We start from the raw sequence: 15249 nt of genomic DNA, 5'->3' as shown, positions 1-15249 counted from the left end.
GATAAAAATGACATATCGTTATTAAATGAATTAAAATAGTAATCGTTGGTAATGTGCTGTGGTATAAGAGGAATAAAACACCGTGGGACATGCTGTTATAGGAAAATAATCAACTTCAGAGCAGTAACAGTGGAACTCCGCTTCATCGCTGATTATTTTCGTTTAACAGCATGCCCCCAAGTGTTTTATTCCTTACATGATCTATTAGCTCCTGAGGAATTAATATCAGCTTTTATAAAAATGAGCAAAAATGAAGAGACGAAAAGAACAATATCCATCTTTTGTTTTTGTTTTTTATTCAAATTTTTTTTAAATCACAAAAATTCATGATCTAGAATCACAATGATTTTGCAACACAAACGGAGAAAACTTTTAATTTGCACTTCTTACACAGTGTAATGATTTAATATCCCACACTGAACACACACTTCTGCCAAAAAAATAAACTTGCTCCCACAGATATCAATCTTGCATCAAAAGTCACAATACAAAAATTAATACGTATAGAAAAAGAGTCGGGCCTCATTTATCAAACTGGACACGAATAAATTTATTTGTAAATCCATAAATGAAGATAAATATGACTAGCCGAACAAGGAGAACAAAAGTAATGGCACCCTATATAAGGAGAAAGCGCTAAATTTAAGTCAACTGCTAAATTTTCCAGTAACGCAGCTCAGCCACCGCAGCGCATCGGCTACAACGGACACACACGAACTCTCGCTAAGCTCGTATTAGCAAATACGCGGATGTACGTGCGCTACACGGAGCAAGCTACATTTGATCTGAGATTTTCTCAATTCTATGAAGCAGTAAAGCATTAAATCCAAACGATCGGCTCGAATGATTCCTCACACCAGCCGTACGCTGTGTGGTCTGGACGCTTCTTCAGTTCCTCACTCACGACTTTAGTTATAACCGTAGTTTCATCTTCGTCCTGTCATATACAACCTCTCGAAACATGTGTATAGAGACACTTATGAAGAAAAATAAAGCTTGGGAAGAAGTAGCAGAGACCGCTGGTGCATCCGGTGAGTGTATGTAGCAAGTAGCTAGTACAGTTAGCTCTCTTTGCTAATCTAATCTGAGAACGAAGCTAGTATGAAGTAAATCAAGCAACACATTTTCAGTGATTAACTTGTTAGCTTTAGAAGTTATATATAGCTACTACTGTTTGTCCCACCTACAAGTTAAGAGGTGCTCTTTCACCGTATAGTTGTCGTTTTGACAGTTTTTTGCTCTCTGTTTGCCTTTTATGGACTTTTGTGGGCGTGGCTAACTGTTAATCAGCTGGTAATTTTACATGTGACTGGCACTAATCAATGTACGCATGTGAGTACGAAGAAATTTTTAGTTCGCTTGGCTACTTATTTACGCTTACGCTTGGATATTTACGTAATATTCAGCTTGATAAATGAGGCCCAATGGGTGTAGAAAAAAATATTCAAAAACATTCATTCTTTTGTAAACAATCATCCACTGTACAGTAGAAACTGGAGATCAGACGACGTCAATGTTAAGATTTGTGGGTTTTTTTTTTGGGTTTTTTTTTTATCTGCAGTATGGTTGCTCACTGGTGGTTAAAAACAGCAAGCTTATTTTATCCAGGATGATTTTTTTTTAAAATCGAGTTATAACACCGTCCAAGCACAAAGCTGAGCAGCTCAGTGTTCACGCTTTTCCTGGAGGACTGCTGGGATTTAAACTCGCACCCTTCCGGTCCACAGCGCAGAATCTTAACCACGGTACCTTTAGTACCACCTAGTGCCGTTTACAGCCATCAGCAAGGAGTAAAACAGACATTTACAACCATACACACACTCGCATTGTATCGCCTCATTCACACTAAAGTGCACTCATCTGAAAAGGCACATTTTTTTTTTCCTCCTCCATTTTGTTTTCTCGTCCACCAATGAAAACGCATCGTGTTGTAAACATTCTCCAGGGCTAGCTGAAATAACCGACTTTTTGTACAGTGCTGTCACACGATGCTAGCTCCAATCAGTTTTGGTCACTCTTTTACAATTGAACTCCAAAATTATTGGCACCCTTCGTGTAAGAGAGCCCAAAAGGCCATTATTAGGTCTATTTGGACTGGATCAGTGTATATATATATTTTTAAACACATGAACGTTGTGTGATGTAATTATTACTGGCGTATCTTTAGGACGTTAGTCCCGATTTTACAGAAGGTAGACATGTTCATGAGTCCAGAAATATCCCACCACCTTTTACCTACTATAAAAGGACATGTACAAAAAAAACAGGTAATTATATCCTGCCCAAAAACTGATATATTGTTATAGATTTCATCATTTCCTGTGGGAAAAGTGGTTTTGTGCCTTTTCTGTGTAGAGAAACTTTAAGTATTTTTTTAATCATCTTACATTTCAAACTATTTAAAACGCAACAGATGATATTTAAAATGTCTTCTCATAGAAGTAACGTTTTATCTGGGCTTTAGGGGTGTTTAAGTTTTTTGAGTTCTTACCACGTGTTATGGGCATGTTTTTTTTTTTTTTTCCCTTTGCAAAACACAGGCTTCAAAATTATTGGCACCCCTAGAATTAACAACAGACATCCATCATTGCATGCATGGGGCATGTCCACTCTGGCTCATTTTCATAATTCTTCCAACGCATTTCGTACTTTTTTTGTCTTTTCTATATATCAGTTTAATGTAATAATGTATAATCTCACTATTCATGATGTCATCAATCTTCTCAAGAGCTCCTTTACCACCACCGGCAGCATAAAAAAAATAAAAATAAAAAAATAAAAATTTTTTGTTGTAAAAGTCACAGCATGGATAGGAAAAAAAAAACTGCCATTTTCAAATGTATCATTATTAGTGTATCAGTAGTTGTAGTATTTCCCACTAATAAAGAAAATTACTTTTCCCAAACCTGTATTATACTTTAAATCTTAAAAAAACTATACTGATTGTAATTATATTGAGTGAAACAACGGAGGGTCTCCGTGAAATCATCCCTCTACGTACTTTGAGTCAGTCGTGTGACTGTCTCTGATCGAGAACGGCTTCCAGAAGAGAAACTGCAGAGCGGTGACGCACAACGGCACCAAGCAGACCAGGTAGAACATGGTGCTGTGGAGCGCCGCCAGTGCACTGTGGGACAGAGAGAGAGAGAGAGAGAGAGAAACAGACAGAAAGAGAGAGACCAAGTAAGGGAGGCGTGGCCTCTGTGATCCACTGACCAAATGACGACCTCTGCGTCTGTCAGTTCCAGTTTTGCTGCTACTGTATTTATAAAATATTGTATATAATTTCCTATCACTATACTCTCTACCTGGATTTTACCACAATAACTGCTATGTCCATATATGGTATGAGCTTATTTGCCGAATACGATGTCATAGTATGTTATGTTTACATTCACAACATTTTATTATATTGTTATTCTTTTGCACTATTGTTATATCTGACACTTTCACACTAGAACTGTGTACTGATCAGCGCTGCACCATCTGTCCGGTTTTAGTAGTTACTGTTCTGTCTTAGTTATTGTACTGGTGTAGTAGTTATTGTACTGGTTTAGTATTTATTGTACTGTCTTAGTTATTGTGTTGGTTTAGTAGTTATTGTACTGGTTTAGTAGTTATTGTACTGTCTTAGTTATTGTTCTGGTTTAGTAGTTATTGTACCTTCTTATTTATTGTACTGGTTTAGTAGTTATTGTACTGTCTTAGTTATTGTGCTGGTTTAGTAGTTATTGTATCTTCTTATTTATTGTACTGGTTTAGTAGTTATTGTGCTGGTTTAGTAGTTATTGTGCTGGTTTAGTAGTTATTGTACTGGTTTAGTAGTTATTGTACTGGTTTAGTAGTTATTGTGCTGGTTTAGTAGTTATTGTACTGGTTTAGTAGTTATTGTTCTGTCTTAGTTATTGTGCTGGTTTAGTATTTATTGTACTGGTTTAGTAGTTATTGTACCTTCTTATTTATTGTGCTGGTTTAGTAGTTATTGTACTGGTTTAGTAGTTATTGTGCTGGTTTAGTAGTTATTGTGCTGATTTAGTAGTTATTGTACCTTCTTATTTATTGTACTGGTTTAGTAGTTATTGTGCTGGTTTAGTAGTTATTGTACTGGTTTAGTAGTTATTGTGCTGGTTTAGTAGTTATTGTGCTGGTTTAATAGTTGTTGTACTGTCTTGTGCTGTTTGCACACGTTTGCACGTGCACTTTATGTAGAAGTGTGTAGTCTCTTGTAGTTCTGTGTTGTTTCATGAAGCACCATGATCCTGGAGGAACGTTGTTTCGTTTCACTGTGTACTATCTAGCTGTATATGGTTGAAATGACAATAAAGCTACTTGACAGACACATGGCCTCCTACTCTTCAGAACATCTAATTAAATTTGACTGTTTACACAACAGTGAACCATCGAAACAGCTCTACATCGTATGATTAGGAATTAGGAGTTTGCTTTAGTATCGTTTGTATTTTTATATCTAGAACTGAAGAGTAGGAATGAGGTTTGCAACACATCGCACTTCAGCTTCATTTTCATTTCTGTTCATTTTTTTCTCGTGATTAGAACTCAATATTATTATGATATCAGTTTACCTCTGATCTGTAACTTTCCCATCCTTCATTTCCTCGTAGCCGTACTGGTTTAAAATAGAGACCACCAACATGGGCGCTAAAGACTGGGCGGGTTTGGTGAAGAGTGCGTTGGTCCCGAAGACCATGGATGAGAGCGGGGAGCTGGTGGAGAAGAGAGAAAAAAAAAACACAGCGTAGAAATCGACTCTTGGTAAAGACACACACTGATTTTAAAGTGAAATAAAATGTTTTTTTTAATATGCTCCATTCTGAGATTTTTAGCTTCCATTCAATTTCAGTTTCAATTCAATTTTATTTGTATAGCGCTTTTAACAATAGAAATTGTCACAAAGCAGCTTTACAGAAATAAATACATTCAAAATAAATTGTAAATTTGTGAATTTATCCCTAGCTGCTGATCTGTAAGCACCGTGTGAGGAACTCAAACAATGATTAGGCGAGTCACATCGCGTGATTAACTAAATTATTTCTGATGACTGTACTTAAATTCAAATTGCTGTTCATGTTTAGAACCTGAATAAATCAAACATCTAAAGAAGGTCACACCTCGTTCACTCCCTTATAAAGAATCCTCAGGCGTAATTTACTTACACAAACGTTGACACACAGAACATCTTATACTTCCAGTGTGTAATAACTGAGTGTCATAAACACTCACAGCTTCCTTTCAATGCTCTCAAGCCAACTGAGTTTAACTGAAATAAACTAAATAAATACTAAACCTGAATCAAATACAGAGTCCAAGCAGCGAGCAAACACACACACACATACACACACACACACGCATACGTACGCACACGCGTATATACGCACACGCACACACTCACACACACACATATGCGTACACATACAGACGCACATGCTTACATGTACACGCACACTCACACACACACACACACACGGATACATACACACACTCTTGCACACACATGCATACGCACGCACACCCACACACATGCAAACACACACACTCACACACGCATACGCACGCACACTCAAACACACCCGAGCACGCACACACACACACACACACACACACACTCACATACATTCATGCACTCACACAGTTAAACATCAGGTGTGTTAAAAATCAGGGTGTGTACCAGGTATTTTGTATTGTGTACCAGGTATTTTGTAACCAAGTATAATTATGATAATAATACTAACAATAATTAATAATGAAATAATTTTTAAGGTCACGTCTAATTTGTAGTGATGATACACCAAATATAAGAGCACTTTAAAATGACTGACACTTAAGGAAATGTGTGTGTTTATATTTATATTCCACAGGAAGATCATTTCTACGTCTTCTCTAAAAGTTAGAGCAGCAAAGTGGGGTTGAGCTGGATGAAAAAAAATCATTTTTCGTAAATCATCTTACTCTCAAGCTCTTTTTGCTTGAGTTGTGTCTCTGTGTGTCGCTAACGTTAGTGTAACATGCATCTCAAAAATAATGCATTAAACATCTAAAACCATCAAAATGGTCATTTTAGAGAAAACGATTTACTTCCTAATGGTTTCCATTAGAGCGTTTTTCTTTCAACAGGGAATTATTAAAGTGTTTAATTCGTATAATGCATTTTTTAGACAAATGAAGTAACGAATAAAACACTCCGTGTCATTCTGTTATAGTAAAATAATCAACAACGGGGTGGTGTGACGAAGTGGGGTCACTGGTACCACCATGAAGTTGATTGTTTTCCTATAACAGAATGGCCCAAAGTGTTTTATTCCTCTTTACACCACAGCAGTTTGACAGCAATTATGAGTTTAAATTTTATCTGTTTTTAGTTACAATTTAATGTCCACAAAAAATAAACACTCGTTCCCTCACCAGCCTCCCTTTTTTCTCTCTCTTGAAGTTAATAAGCTCATCATGTTACAGAGAAGCCACAAAGCGTAAACTCCTTAAAACTGGAGACTCCTTCCATAAATGTTAACTAAACATCTCCTTACAGAAAACTTCACCATATCAACGATTCCACACATTTTTTAATCTGTTAATTATTAATGGAGCGTCCGCTGTACGGGTCCCTGTGAATGAGCTGTTGCTATAGAAACTTTCTGTTGTTATAGAAAACTAATCAACACCTTCTGACCAATCAGGATCCAGAATTGGACAGTGTATATTACCTGCGCTTGTATTTCTGCAGGTCCGAGTCGATGATGTCAGCCAGAGGCAGGTTAAAGAGGCTGAACGCAGCCTGGACCAAAATCCTAAAACACATTCAGAGAGAGACGAGAGAAATAAAAAAAAAAAACATGCTGTATAACGTGTACACAATACCTTAAAAATAACTGTTTTGTCTGAAGATATTTTCACAGCAGGTTTATTTAGGTTTGCTGACACAGTAGCGTGATGTTTTTAAAAAGAAAAGCATGAGATATTTGCACTCAGGTGAAAACGGCAGTGTTTGCTTTTCACACGCTCCCTCTATCTCTCTCTCTCCTCCTCCGACAGGGTGTGGGATTGTTAGTGCATGCTAGCAAATGTCCTAGTTCAGTCATACAGAATAATAACTAGCCTCGTGTTAGCTAGCTTTCCAACACATTTCTAGCAAATACTGGTTGTAATGAATACTCAGCCTGATATTAGCTTTCCTCCTGGCAAAACTGGATAACGGTTTTATTAAATCATTTCGCCAATATGAGCCACATCACTAGCAAAAATTAATACTGTTTTAATTAACAGTTGAGCAGAGGGTGTGTGTGTGTGAAGTATTGAGGAGCGGACGTGTGCATTGAGGTGTTAATTAGAGGGTGTGTGTGTGTTGAGGAGAGAGAAAGTGTGTGTGTGTGTGTGTGTGTGTGTGCACTGAGGTGTTGAGGAGTGTGTCTGTGTGTGTGTGTGTGTGTTGTGTTGAGGAGAGGATGTGTGTTTGTGTGTGTGCATGTGTGTGAGTGTGTGTGTGTGTGCGTGTGTGTTGAGGAGAGGCTGTGTGTGTGTGTGTGTGTGTGTATGTTGAGGAAAGAATGTGTGTGTGTGTGTGTGTATGTTGAGGAGAGGATTTGTACACGTGTGTGTGTGTGTGTGTGTGTGTGTGTATACGTTGAGGAGAGGATTTGTACACGTGTGTGTGTGTGTGTGTGTGTGTGTGTGTGTGTTTGTATGTTGAGGAGAGGATTTGTACACGTGTGTGTGTGTGTGTATGTTGAGTAGAGGCTGTGTGTGCGTGATAAGGAAAGAATGTGTGTGTGTGTGTGTGTGTGTGTGTGTGTGTGTGTGTGCGTGTATGTTGAGGAGAGAATGTGTGTGTGTGTGTGTGTGTGTGTATGTTGAGGAAAGAATGTGTGTGTGTGTGAGTGTGTGTGTGTGTGTGCGTGTATGTTGAGGAGAGAATGTGTGTGTGTGTATGTTGAGGAAAGAATGTGTGTGTGTGTGTGAGTGTGTGTTTGTGTGTTTGTGTGTTTGTTGAGGAAAGAATGTGTGTGTGTGTGTGTGAGTGTGTGTGTATTTTGAGGAGAGGCTGTGTACACGTGTGTGTGCATGTGTGTGTGTGTATGTTGAGGAGAGTGTGTGTTTGTGTGTTTGTGTGTTTGTTGAGGAAAGAATGTGTGTGTGTGTGTGTGTATGTTGAGGAAAGAATGTGTGTGTGTGTGTGTGTGTGTGTGTTTACATGTTGCCGGTGATGAACAGAGAGAGGCAGTAGTAGTGTCCCGGGCCGAGCAGCAGCATCATCACAGCGGCTCCTGCTTCCACAGCGAACGTGACGAGGATGATGCAGTAATACCCCATCACATGGAGCAGATACTGACTGCACAACACCAGTAACTACACAACACACACACACACACACAACACACACACACACACATGGTAAAGAGTGTGTGTGTGTGTGAGAGAGAGAGAGAGAGAGAGAGAGAGAGAGAGTAATTCCTAATTTAAAAATAAACTTTACACCACAGTGCTGACTGGTCAGAAGGTGTTGATTAATTTCACAGTAGTGCAGCTACTAATTCTTTTTTCATTCATTCATTCTTTCTTTCTTTCATTCATTCTTTGTTTCTTTCGTTTCTTAGTTCTTTCTTTCTTTCTCTTATCCAGTCTGTGTCCATCTCTATCTATCTATCTATCTATCTATCTATCTATCTTATTCATTCTTTCTTCTTCATTTTCTTTCCTTTTATTCTTTCATTCTTTCTTTTCTTCCTTTTTCTTTTCGTTCATTCATTTTGTTTGTTTTTCTTTCTTTCTTTTCTAGTCAGTCTTTCTTTTTTTCCTTTTCTTTCATTTAATTCTTTTGTTCTTTCTTTCTTTCATTTCTTCATTTTTCTTTTCATTCTTTCACTGACTCATTCATTTTGTTTTGCTTTCTTTCTTGCTTTCTCTTTTCCAGTCTGTCTGTGGGTCGATCTGTCTTATTCTTTCTCTCTTCTTCCCCTCTTTTCCTTCACCTTCTGCACTCAACCTTACTGCTCCTCAGTACTCAGTATCAGACTTTAAGTTACTGCTATTTACGCTGCTGCGAGAGCAAAATCTGAAATAAAGAAAAAGTAAGTTAAAAACGAGCGTCCTTTGAGGTGCGATACTTTAGTCAAGAGCATGTATAATTTTTGTATAACTGTATATTATAAATGTATAATGTATAAATAAGATTAGCTATGTACATGGTGAAATCTGAAAAGCATTGTTCTGATAAACTCCTGAAGCGATCCTGTACAGAAGTTGACTTTAAACTCACTCGACTCGTTCACTTGCTGTGCTGGAAGCCTCTGCTGATAACTACATAATTACCCAGATGCACTTATTTCAGCTGTAATTATTCGGATGAGTGGAAATTTTTCACGCCGTTCTGCATTCAGTGTGTAACGTCTAACTTCCACTTAATTGCATTAAAGACGGCACCTGAGGGCAGATAAATCCGGCTCCGTACATGATGCTCTTCGCCAGCGACGGCAGGGCGTCCGGTGGGATGAGGTGGTCGGCGAAGATCATGGCGAAGTTGTTAAAGAAGGCCAAGAGGAAGACCTGGAAAAAGTTCATGGCCACGAACAGCTGGAAGTTGCGGTTGGTGAGGATCTGCCGCGTCATGGTAGCCACGGCGCCGACCGACAGAGAAGGCTGCTGCGAGCTCGGCTCCGTGACCTTCGCGTCGAAGCGGCTCTCGCTGTGGAAGCCCGTGTAGACCATGCAGGCGCATCCCAGCAGCGCCACGAACACGCAGAACACCTGGAAGGCGAAGAAGTCGTCCATGTTGTGGGACACGAGGCCGCAGAAGAGCACGCTGGAGGAGCCGAGGAGAGACGCCACCTGGCTGTACTTGATGAGCCTCAGCCGGATCTGGTGGTTCTCTGAGATCTCGGCGAAGAGCGCGCACTGGGCCAGGAGCACGAAGGTCAGCATGCCGTCGAAAGCGCACAGCGTGATGACCAGGTGCATGCCGCTCAGCCAGTCCCCCGCCTCGTACTGTCGCCAGGGGAACCAGGCGAGCAGGAAGGCCAGGCTGTAGAACGGAGCGCCGTACAGGATGGAGATCCGTCGCCGAGAGCAGCAGGGAATGCGAGAGTTGTCCTGCAGGTAGCCGAAGAGTGGGTCGTTCAGCGCGTTCCAGATCATATACACCACCTGAGCAAGAAGAAAAGTGGATTATAACCGCCATCCAGGAAAAAATATCAGGAATGTTCTACAGGATTCTGGGTCTTTCCAAGTAAAAATAAATAAATAAATAAATAAAAACATTTTCTAGACTTCACTCTATATTATTTAGACAATAGATTATTCCTGCTTTTTCCATACTTTGGAAATTTCCATAATTTTAAATCTTAATTTAGAAAATATTGGAAACAGGGTTCTCGCACAGGTCTAGGAATTCTGGAGAAATTTCTCATTTTCCATTCTTTGGAAGATTTCTCACTTATTATAATACTTATTAAATCTGAAAATAAGCTGTAAGCCTGATTTCAAATGCGAACTGTCCTCTGGACGCAAATGCAAATGGATCCTCTGCTGGTCTAGGAAGTCTGGAAAAGTCGAGAATTCCCATTTTCCATGCTTTGGAAATTTCTCATATATTATATTATAATACTTATTAAGTCTGGAAATATCAAAAGTATGGAAATGAAGAAAACAAGTCAAGTCGAGTGGCTTTATTGTCATTTCAACCCTATACAGCTAGTTAGTACACAGTGAAACGAAACAACGTTCCTCCAGGACCAAGATACTACATAAAACAAACACAGAACTACAGGAGACATTACACATATTTACATAAAGTGCACAGTGCAAACATGTGCAGACGGCACAAGACAGGACAATAACTATCAAAACAAGACACTGGGCACAGTGAGTTACAGTGCAGTGCAGACTAGCACACTGTACTAATAAAGTGATATATACAACAGTAGTGCAAAAGATTGACAAAATAAATTGCTGTATTTAATGTAAACATAAGGAGTAGCAGCCAGGTGAAGAGTACAAAGATAAGATACAGTATATAATAAATATCTGTAGCAGCAGAAACTTAATACGGGTATGTGCAAAAATTGCAAAGACGATGGCGTGATGTTCAGTTGCGTGTGTGTGTTTTCAGTCAAGTCCCTGAGTGTTAAACATATTAGGAAACCAGAGTTTGTAAGCCTGATTTCAAATGTAAACTTCATGCGAACCATCACAGGGTTCCTGTGCTGGTCTAGGAAGTCTGGAAAAGTCAAGAATTCCCATTTTCCATGCTTTGGAAATTTCTCACTTCTATTATATTATAATACTTATTAAGTCTGGAAATGTCCAAAGTATGGAAATTAAACGACAAACTATTTGGAAGCCAGAGTTTTGTGTCTGAAAGTCTGGTTTCAAATGTAAAGCTTCCTGTGCAGGTCTAGGAAATGTGGAAAAGCGTAGACTTCACAATTTACATTCTTTCCCAGAAGTGTGCAAGAACTCTGCGAGGGTTTGCATCAGGCTTACACTTAAAACCGGAGCTGTCACCTGGGTTCACATGAATGTGTGCAATCTGCCAAACCCAAAACCTGCTGTCTGTCACCCTCCCAAACTGCTCTCAGGCACAATAAAACTAGACGATCAGGAAAAAGGCGTTAAATCTCTTTAGGAAGCTGAAAGACCTTAACTATCCACAGAACCTGTGAGGAGAGTATATTAGGGATGATGCTGAGTATCGGTATGTGAGTCGATACCGGCTCGGAATCGCTGGATGAGTATCAGATCGGATTTGACTTGACCTATTTTTCAATCCGATTCACTGACATGTTTTGCACTGATTTACCTGGCACAGGTCTTGCCTCTAACTGCACCGCCATCATGCCTGTAATGCTTTACATAACTTGGCTATAAATGCTTACAGAGAGCCGCTGAGTTACTGTGATCCTGTGCCATAATCACAGGACAACCAGGTTTTTTTTTGTTTGTTTTTGTGTTGAGTTTTGATATCAGCATTGTACCAAAAAAAAAAAAAAAAAAAAAAAAACATGCACCCTTACCTGTCAGCTTTCCAGACTTATTCACAGTGTGTGTCATGTTTTATTAACTGCAGTGAAGAGCTACAGTTCTGTGCAAAAGTCTTAAGTACATGCAAAGAAATGCTGTAAATCAAAGATGCCTTCAAAAATAATGAAATTAAATGTTTCTACATTAAAAAAAATACTATAAAGAGCAGTAAACAGTAATAAATGAAACAAAGTCAATATTTGGTGTGACGATCCTTCGCTTTAAAAAAAAAAAAACAGTATCTGAGGTGCAGTGTGTGCAGTTTTATAAGGAAATGAGCTGGAAGTGTTACTGAGCATCTTGCAGAAGCAGCCACAGTTCTTCTGGAGACTTTGACTGTCGACTCGCTTCTTATTTCTGCAGCGAAACCCAGCAGCCTTCATTATGTTTTTATCTGAAAAGTGTCTCTTATGGAATCTGCTGCTTTCTTTACTGACATACAAACATTTTTCTGTAACATTTCATTTTGTGCTGGAAAACTAATTTTTAAAATGTTTTTGTATTGAATCAATAATGTAGAAGTCAGAAAATAAAAATCTCTTTTTAGAAATTTATACTGTGTATAAATAAATTATTTTAAATATGATGATTGTTTTTGTTATTATTATCATCATTATTACTGTAAATGAGCAAACAGGTATAAATGGGTAAAAACAGGTATAAACAGGCGTACACAGGGTGAAAACAGGTATAAACGTGTATACACAGGTGTGCAGAGATATACAGATGCATCTCAATAAATTAGATTGTCGTGAAAAAGTTCATTTATTTCAGTAATTCAACTCAAATACTGAAACTCGTGTATTATATAAATTCAATGCACACAGACTGAAGTAGTTTAAGTCTTTGGTTCTTTTAATTGTGATGATTTTGGCTCACATTTAACAAAAACCCATCAATTCACTTTCTCAAAAAATTAGAATACTTCATAAGACCAATACAAAAAAAAACATTTTTAGTGAATTGTTGGCCTTCTGGAAAGTATGTTCATTTGTATGTACTCAATACTTGGCAGGGGCTCCTTTTGGAAGCCCAGGTTTCTTTGACAGTGGCCTTCAGCTCATCTGCATTTTTTGGTCTCTTGTTTCTCATTTTCCTCTTGACAATATCCCATAGATTCTCCATGGGGTTCAGGTCTGGTGAGTTTGCTGGCCAGTCAAGCACACCAACACCACGGTCACTTAACCAACTTTTGGTGCTTTTGGCAGTGTAGACAGGTGCCAAATTCTGCTGGAAAATGAAATCAGCATCTTTAAAAAGCTGGTCAGCCGAAGGAATCATGAAGTGCTCTAAAATTTCTTGGTAAACGGGACACAGTGGACCAACACCAGCAGATGACATAGCACCCCAAATCATCACAGACTGTGGAAACTTAACACTGGACTTCAAGCAACTTGGGCTAGGAGCTTCTCCACCCTTCCTCCAGACTCTAGGACTTTGGTTTCCAAATGAAATACAAAACTTGCTCTCATCTGAAAAGAGGACTTTGGACCACTGGGCAACAGTCCAGTTCTTCTTCTCCTTAGCCCAGGTGAGACGCCTCTGACGTTGTCCGTGGTTCAGGAGTGGCTTAACAAGAGGAATATGACAACTGTAGCCAAATTCCTTGACACGTCTGTGTGTGGTGGCTCTTGATGCCTTGACCCCAGCCTCAGTCCATTCCTTGTGAAGTTCACCCAAATTCTTGAATCGATTTTGCCTGACAAGCCTCTCAAGGCTGCGGTTCTCTCGGTTGGTTGTGCATCTTTTTCTTCCACACTTTTTCCTTCCACTCAACTTTCTGTTAACATGCTTGTATACAGCACTCTGTGAACAGCCAGCTTCTTTGGCAATGAATGTTTGTGGCTTACCCTCCTTCAATGCTTGTCTTCTGGACAACTGTCAGATCAGCAGTCTTCCCCATGATTGTGTAGCCTAGTGAACCAAACTGAGAGACCATTTTGAAGGCTCAGGAAACCTTTGCAGGTGTTTTGAGTTGATTAGCTGATTGGCATGTCACCATATTCTAATTTTTTGAGATAGTGAATTGATGGGTTTTTGTTGAATGTGAGCCAAAATCATCACAATTAAAAGAACCAAAGACTTAAACTACTTCAGTCTTTGAATATATGTGAATTGTGCATTGAATTTCTAAATACACGAGTTTCACTATTTGAGTTGAATTACTGAAATAAATGAACTTTTCCATGACAATCTAATTTATTGAGATGCACCTGTAAACAGGTTAAAAATGGGTATACACAGGTGTACACAGGTATACACAGGTTAAAAATGGGTATACACAGGTGTACACAGGTATACACAGGTTAAAAACAGGTATACACAGGTGTGCACAGGTATACACAGGTTAAAAACAGGTATAAACAGGTTAAAAACAGGTATACACATGTGTGCACAGGTATACACAGGTTAAAAACTGGTATAAACGTGTATACACAGGTGTGCACACGTATACACAGGTTAAAAACAGGTATAAACAGGTTAAAAACAGGTATACACAGGCGTGCACAGGTATACACAGGTTAAAAACTGGTATAAACAGGTTAAAAACAGGTATACACGTGTGCACAGGTATACACGGGTTAAAAACAGGTATAAACGTGTATACACGTGTGCACAGGTATACACAAGTTAAAAACAGGTATAAACGTGTATACACGTGTGCACAGGTATACACAAGTTAAAAACAGGTATAAACGTGTATACACAGGTGTGCACAGGTATAAACAGGTAAAACTCACCTGGGACTTGTGGAAAGCTGACTCTGATATGTTGTACTTGTTCAGGAACAGCTTGACGTAATAAAAACTGAAAATGCTGTTCATCATACTGGACCCGAGTGTGGTCATGGAGTAAGCCACAGAGGCTGGATGAGTGTAGAGTCTCAATACTTTCATGATGATGTGTTTTTATTTTTAATAAATAATTATTTAAACAAAAAATCACTAAATTAAAAAACAAGGCGGAAGCAACTAAAAAAATGCAACGCGTTTTCTTTTACAGAAGAAAATGCAGAAATCATAAAATTACTTCTGTTTACACATTATTAACTCTTACTTATGTTTTAATAACGCTGAACTATTAAAACTATTGCTGAACGAGTGTGAGGGAAAAAAATGGATAATACAACTCCTACGTCTCATTGTGTACGGAAGTAGGCGTTGGGGCAATTTAGGAGTCACGTGACGTAAAACACGCGCTCTGATTGGACAATGCTCATCC

The 15249-nt window shown here is 38.8% G+C and overlaps 1 protein-coding gene across 3 annotated transcripts; it reads right to left on the bottom strand.

The window, feature by feature from the left end:
- Positions 1 to 279: 279 nt before the first annotated feature.
- On the bottom strand, positions 280 to 15176 carry mfsd13al (major facilitator superfamily domain containing 13a-like). Of its 3 annotated transcripts, none has more exons than XM_034298621.2 (7): positions 14769 to 15176; positions 9433 to 10152; positions 8204 to 8358; positions 6720 to 6803; positions 4584 to 4724; positions 3002 to 3127; positions 280 to 2733 (listed from the first exon to the last, which is right to left on the bottom strand). In XM_034298621.2, the coding sequence occupies exons 1-7, from the start codon at positions 14922 to 14924 to the stop codon at positions 2724 to 2726; spliced, it is 1392 nt and encodes a 463-aa protein (XP_034154512.1). In that variant the 5' UTR covers positions 14925 to 15176; the 3' UTR covers positions 280 to 2723. The 3 variants fall into 3 exon arrangements, with proteins under 3 accessions (XP_034154512.1, XP_034154513.1, XP_034154511.1); XM_034298622.2 differs by having other exon boundaries at positions 280 to 1761; XM_034298620.2 differs by having other exon boundaries at positions 280 to 3127.
- Positions 15177 to 15249: the final 73 nt, after the last annotated feature.

Source organism: Pangasianodon hypophthalmus, chromosome 23 (genome assembly GCF_027358585.1).
Source record: "Pangasianodon hypophthalmus isolate fPanHyp1 chromosome 23, fPanHyp1.pri, whole genome shotgun sequence".
NCBI lineage: Eukaryota > Metazoa > Chordata > Actinopteri > Siluriformes > Pangasiidae > Pangasianodon > Pangasianodon hypophthalmus.
Note: the sequence above shows the minus strand (reverse complement) of the source record. Positions and strands in the feature narration are given on the sequence as shown.

Bases quoted from the DNA above. Each gene is read 5' to 3' on its own strand.
- mfsd13al (XM_034298620.2), bottom strand. From the start codon at position 14,924: ATGAAAGTATTGAGACTCTACACTCATCCAGCCTCTGTGGCTTACTCC. The intron at 8,359-9,432 runs GTGCCGTCTTTA...TGTGTTGTGTAG, and splicing joins CCGGATTTATCTGCCCTCAG to TTACTGGTGTTGTGCAGTCA. The intron at 3,128-4,583 runs GTAAACTGATAT...TCTGTCCCACAG, and splicing joins GGGAAAGTTACAGATCAGAG to TGCACTGGCGGCGCTCCACA.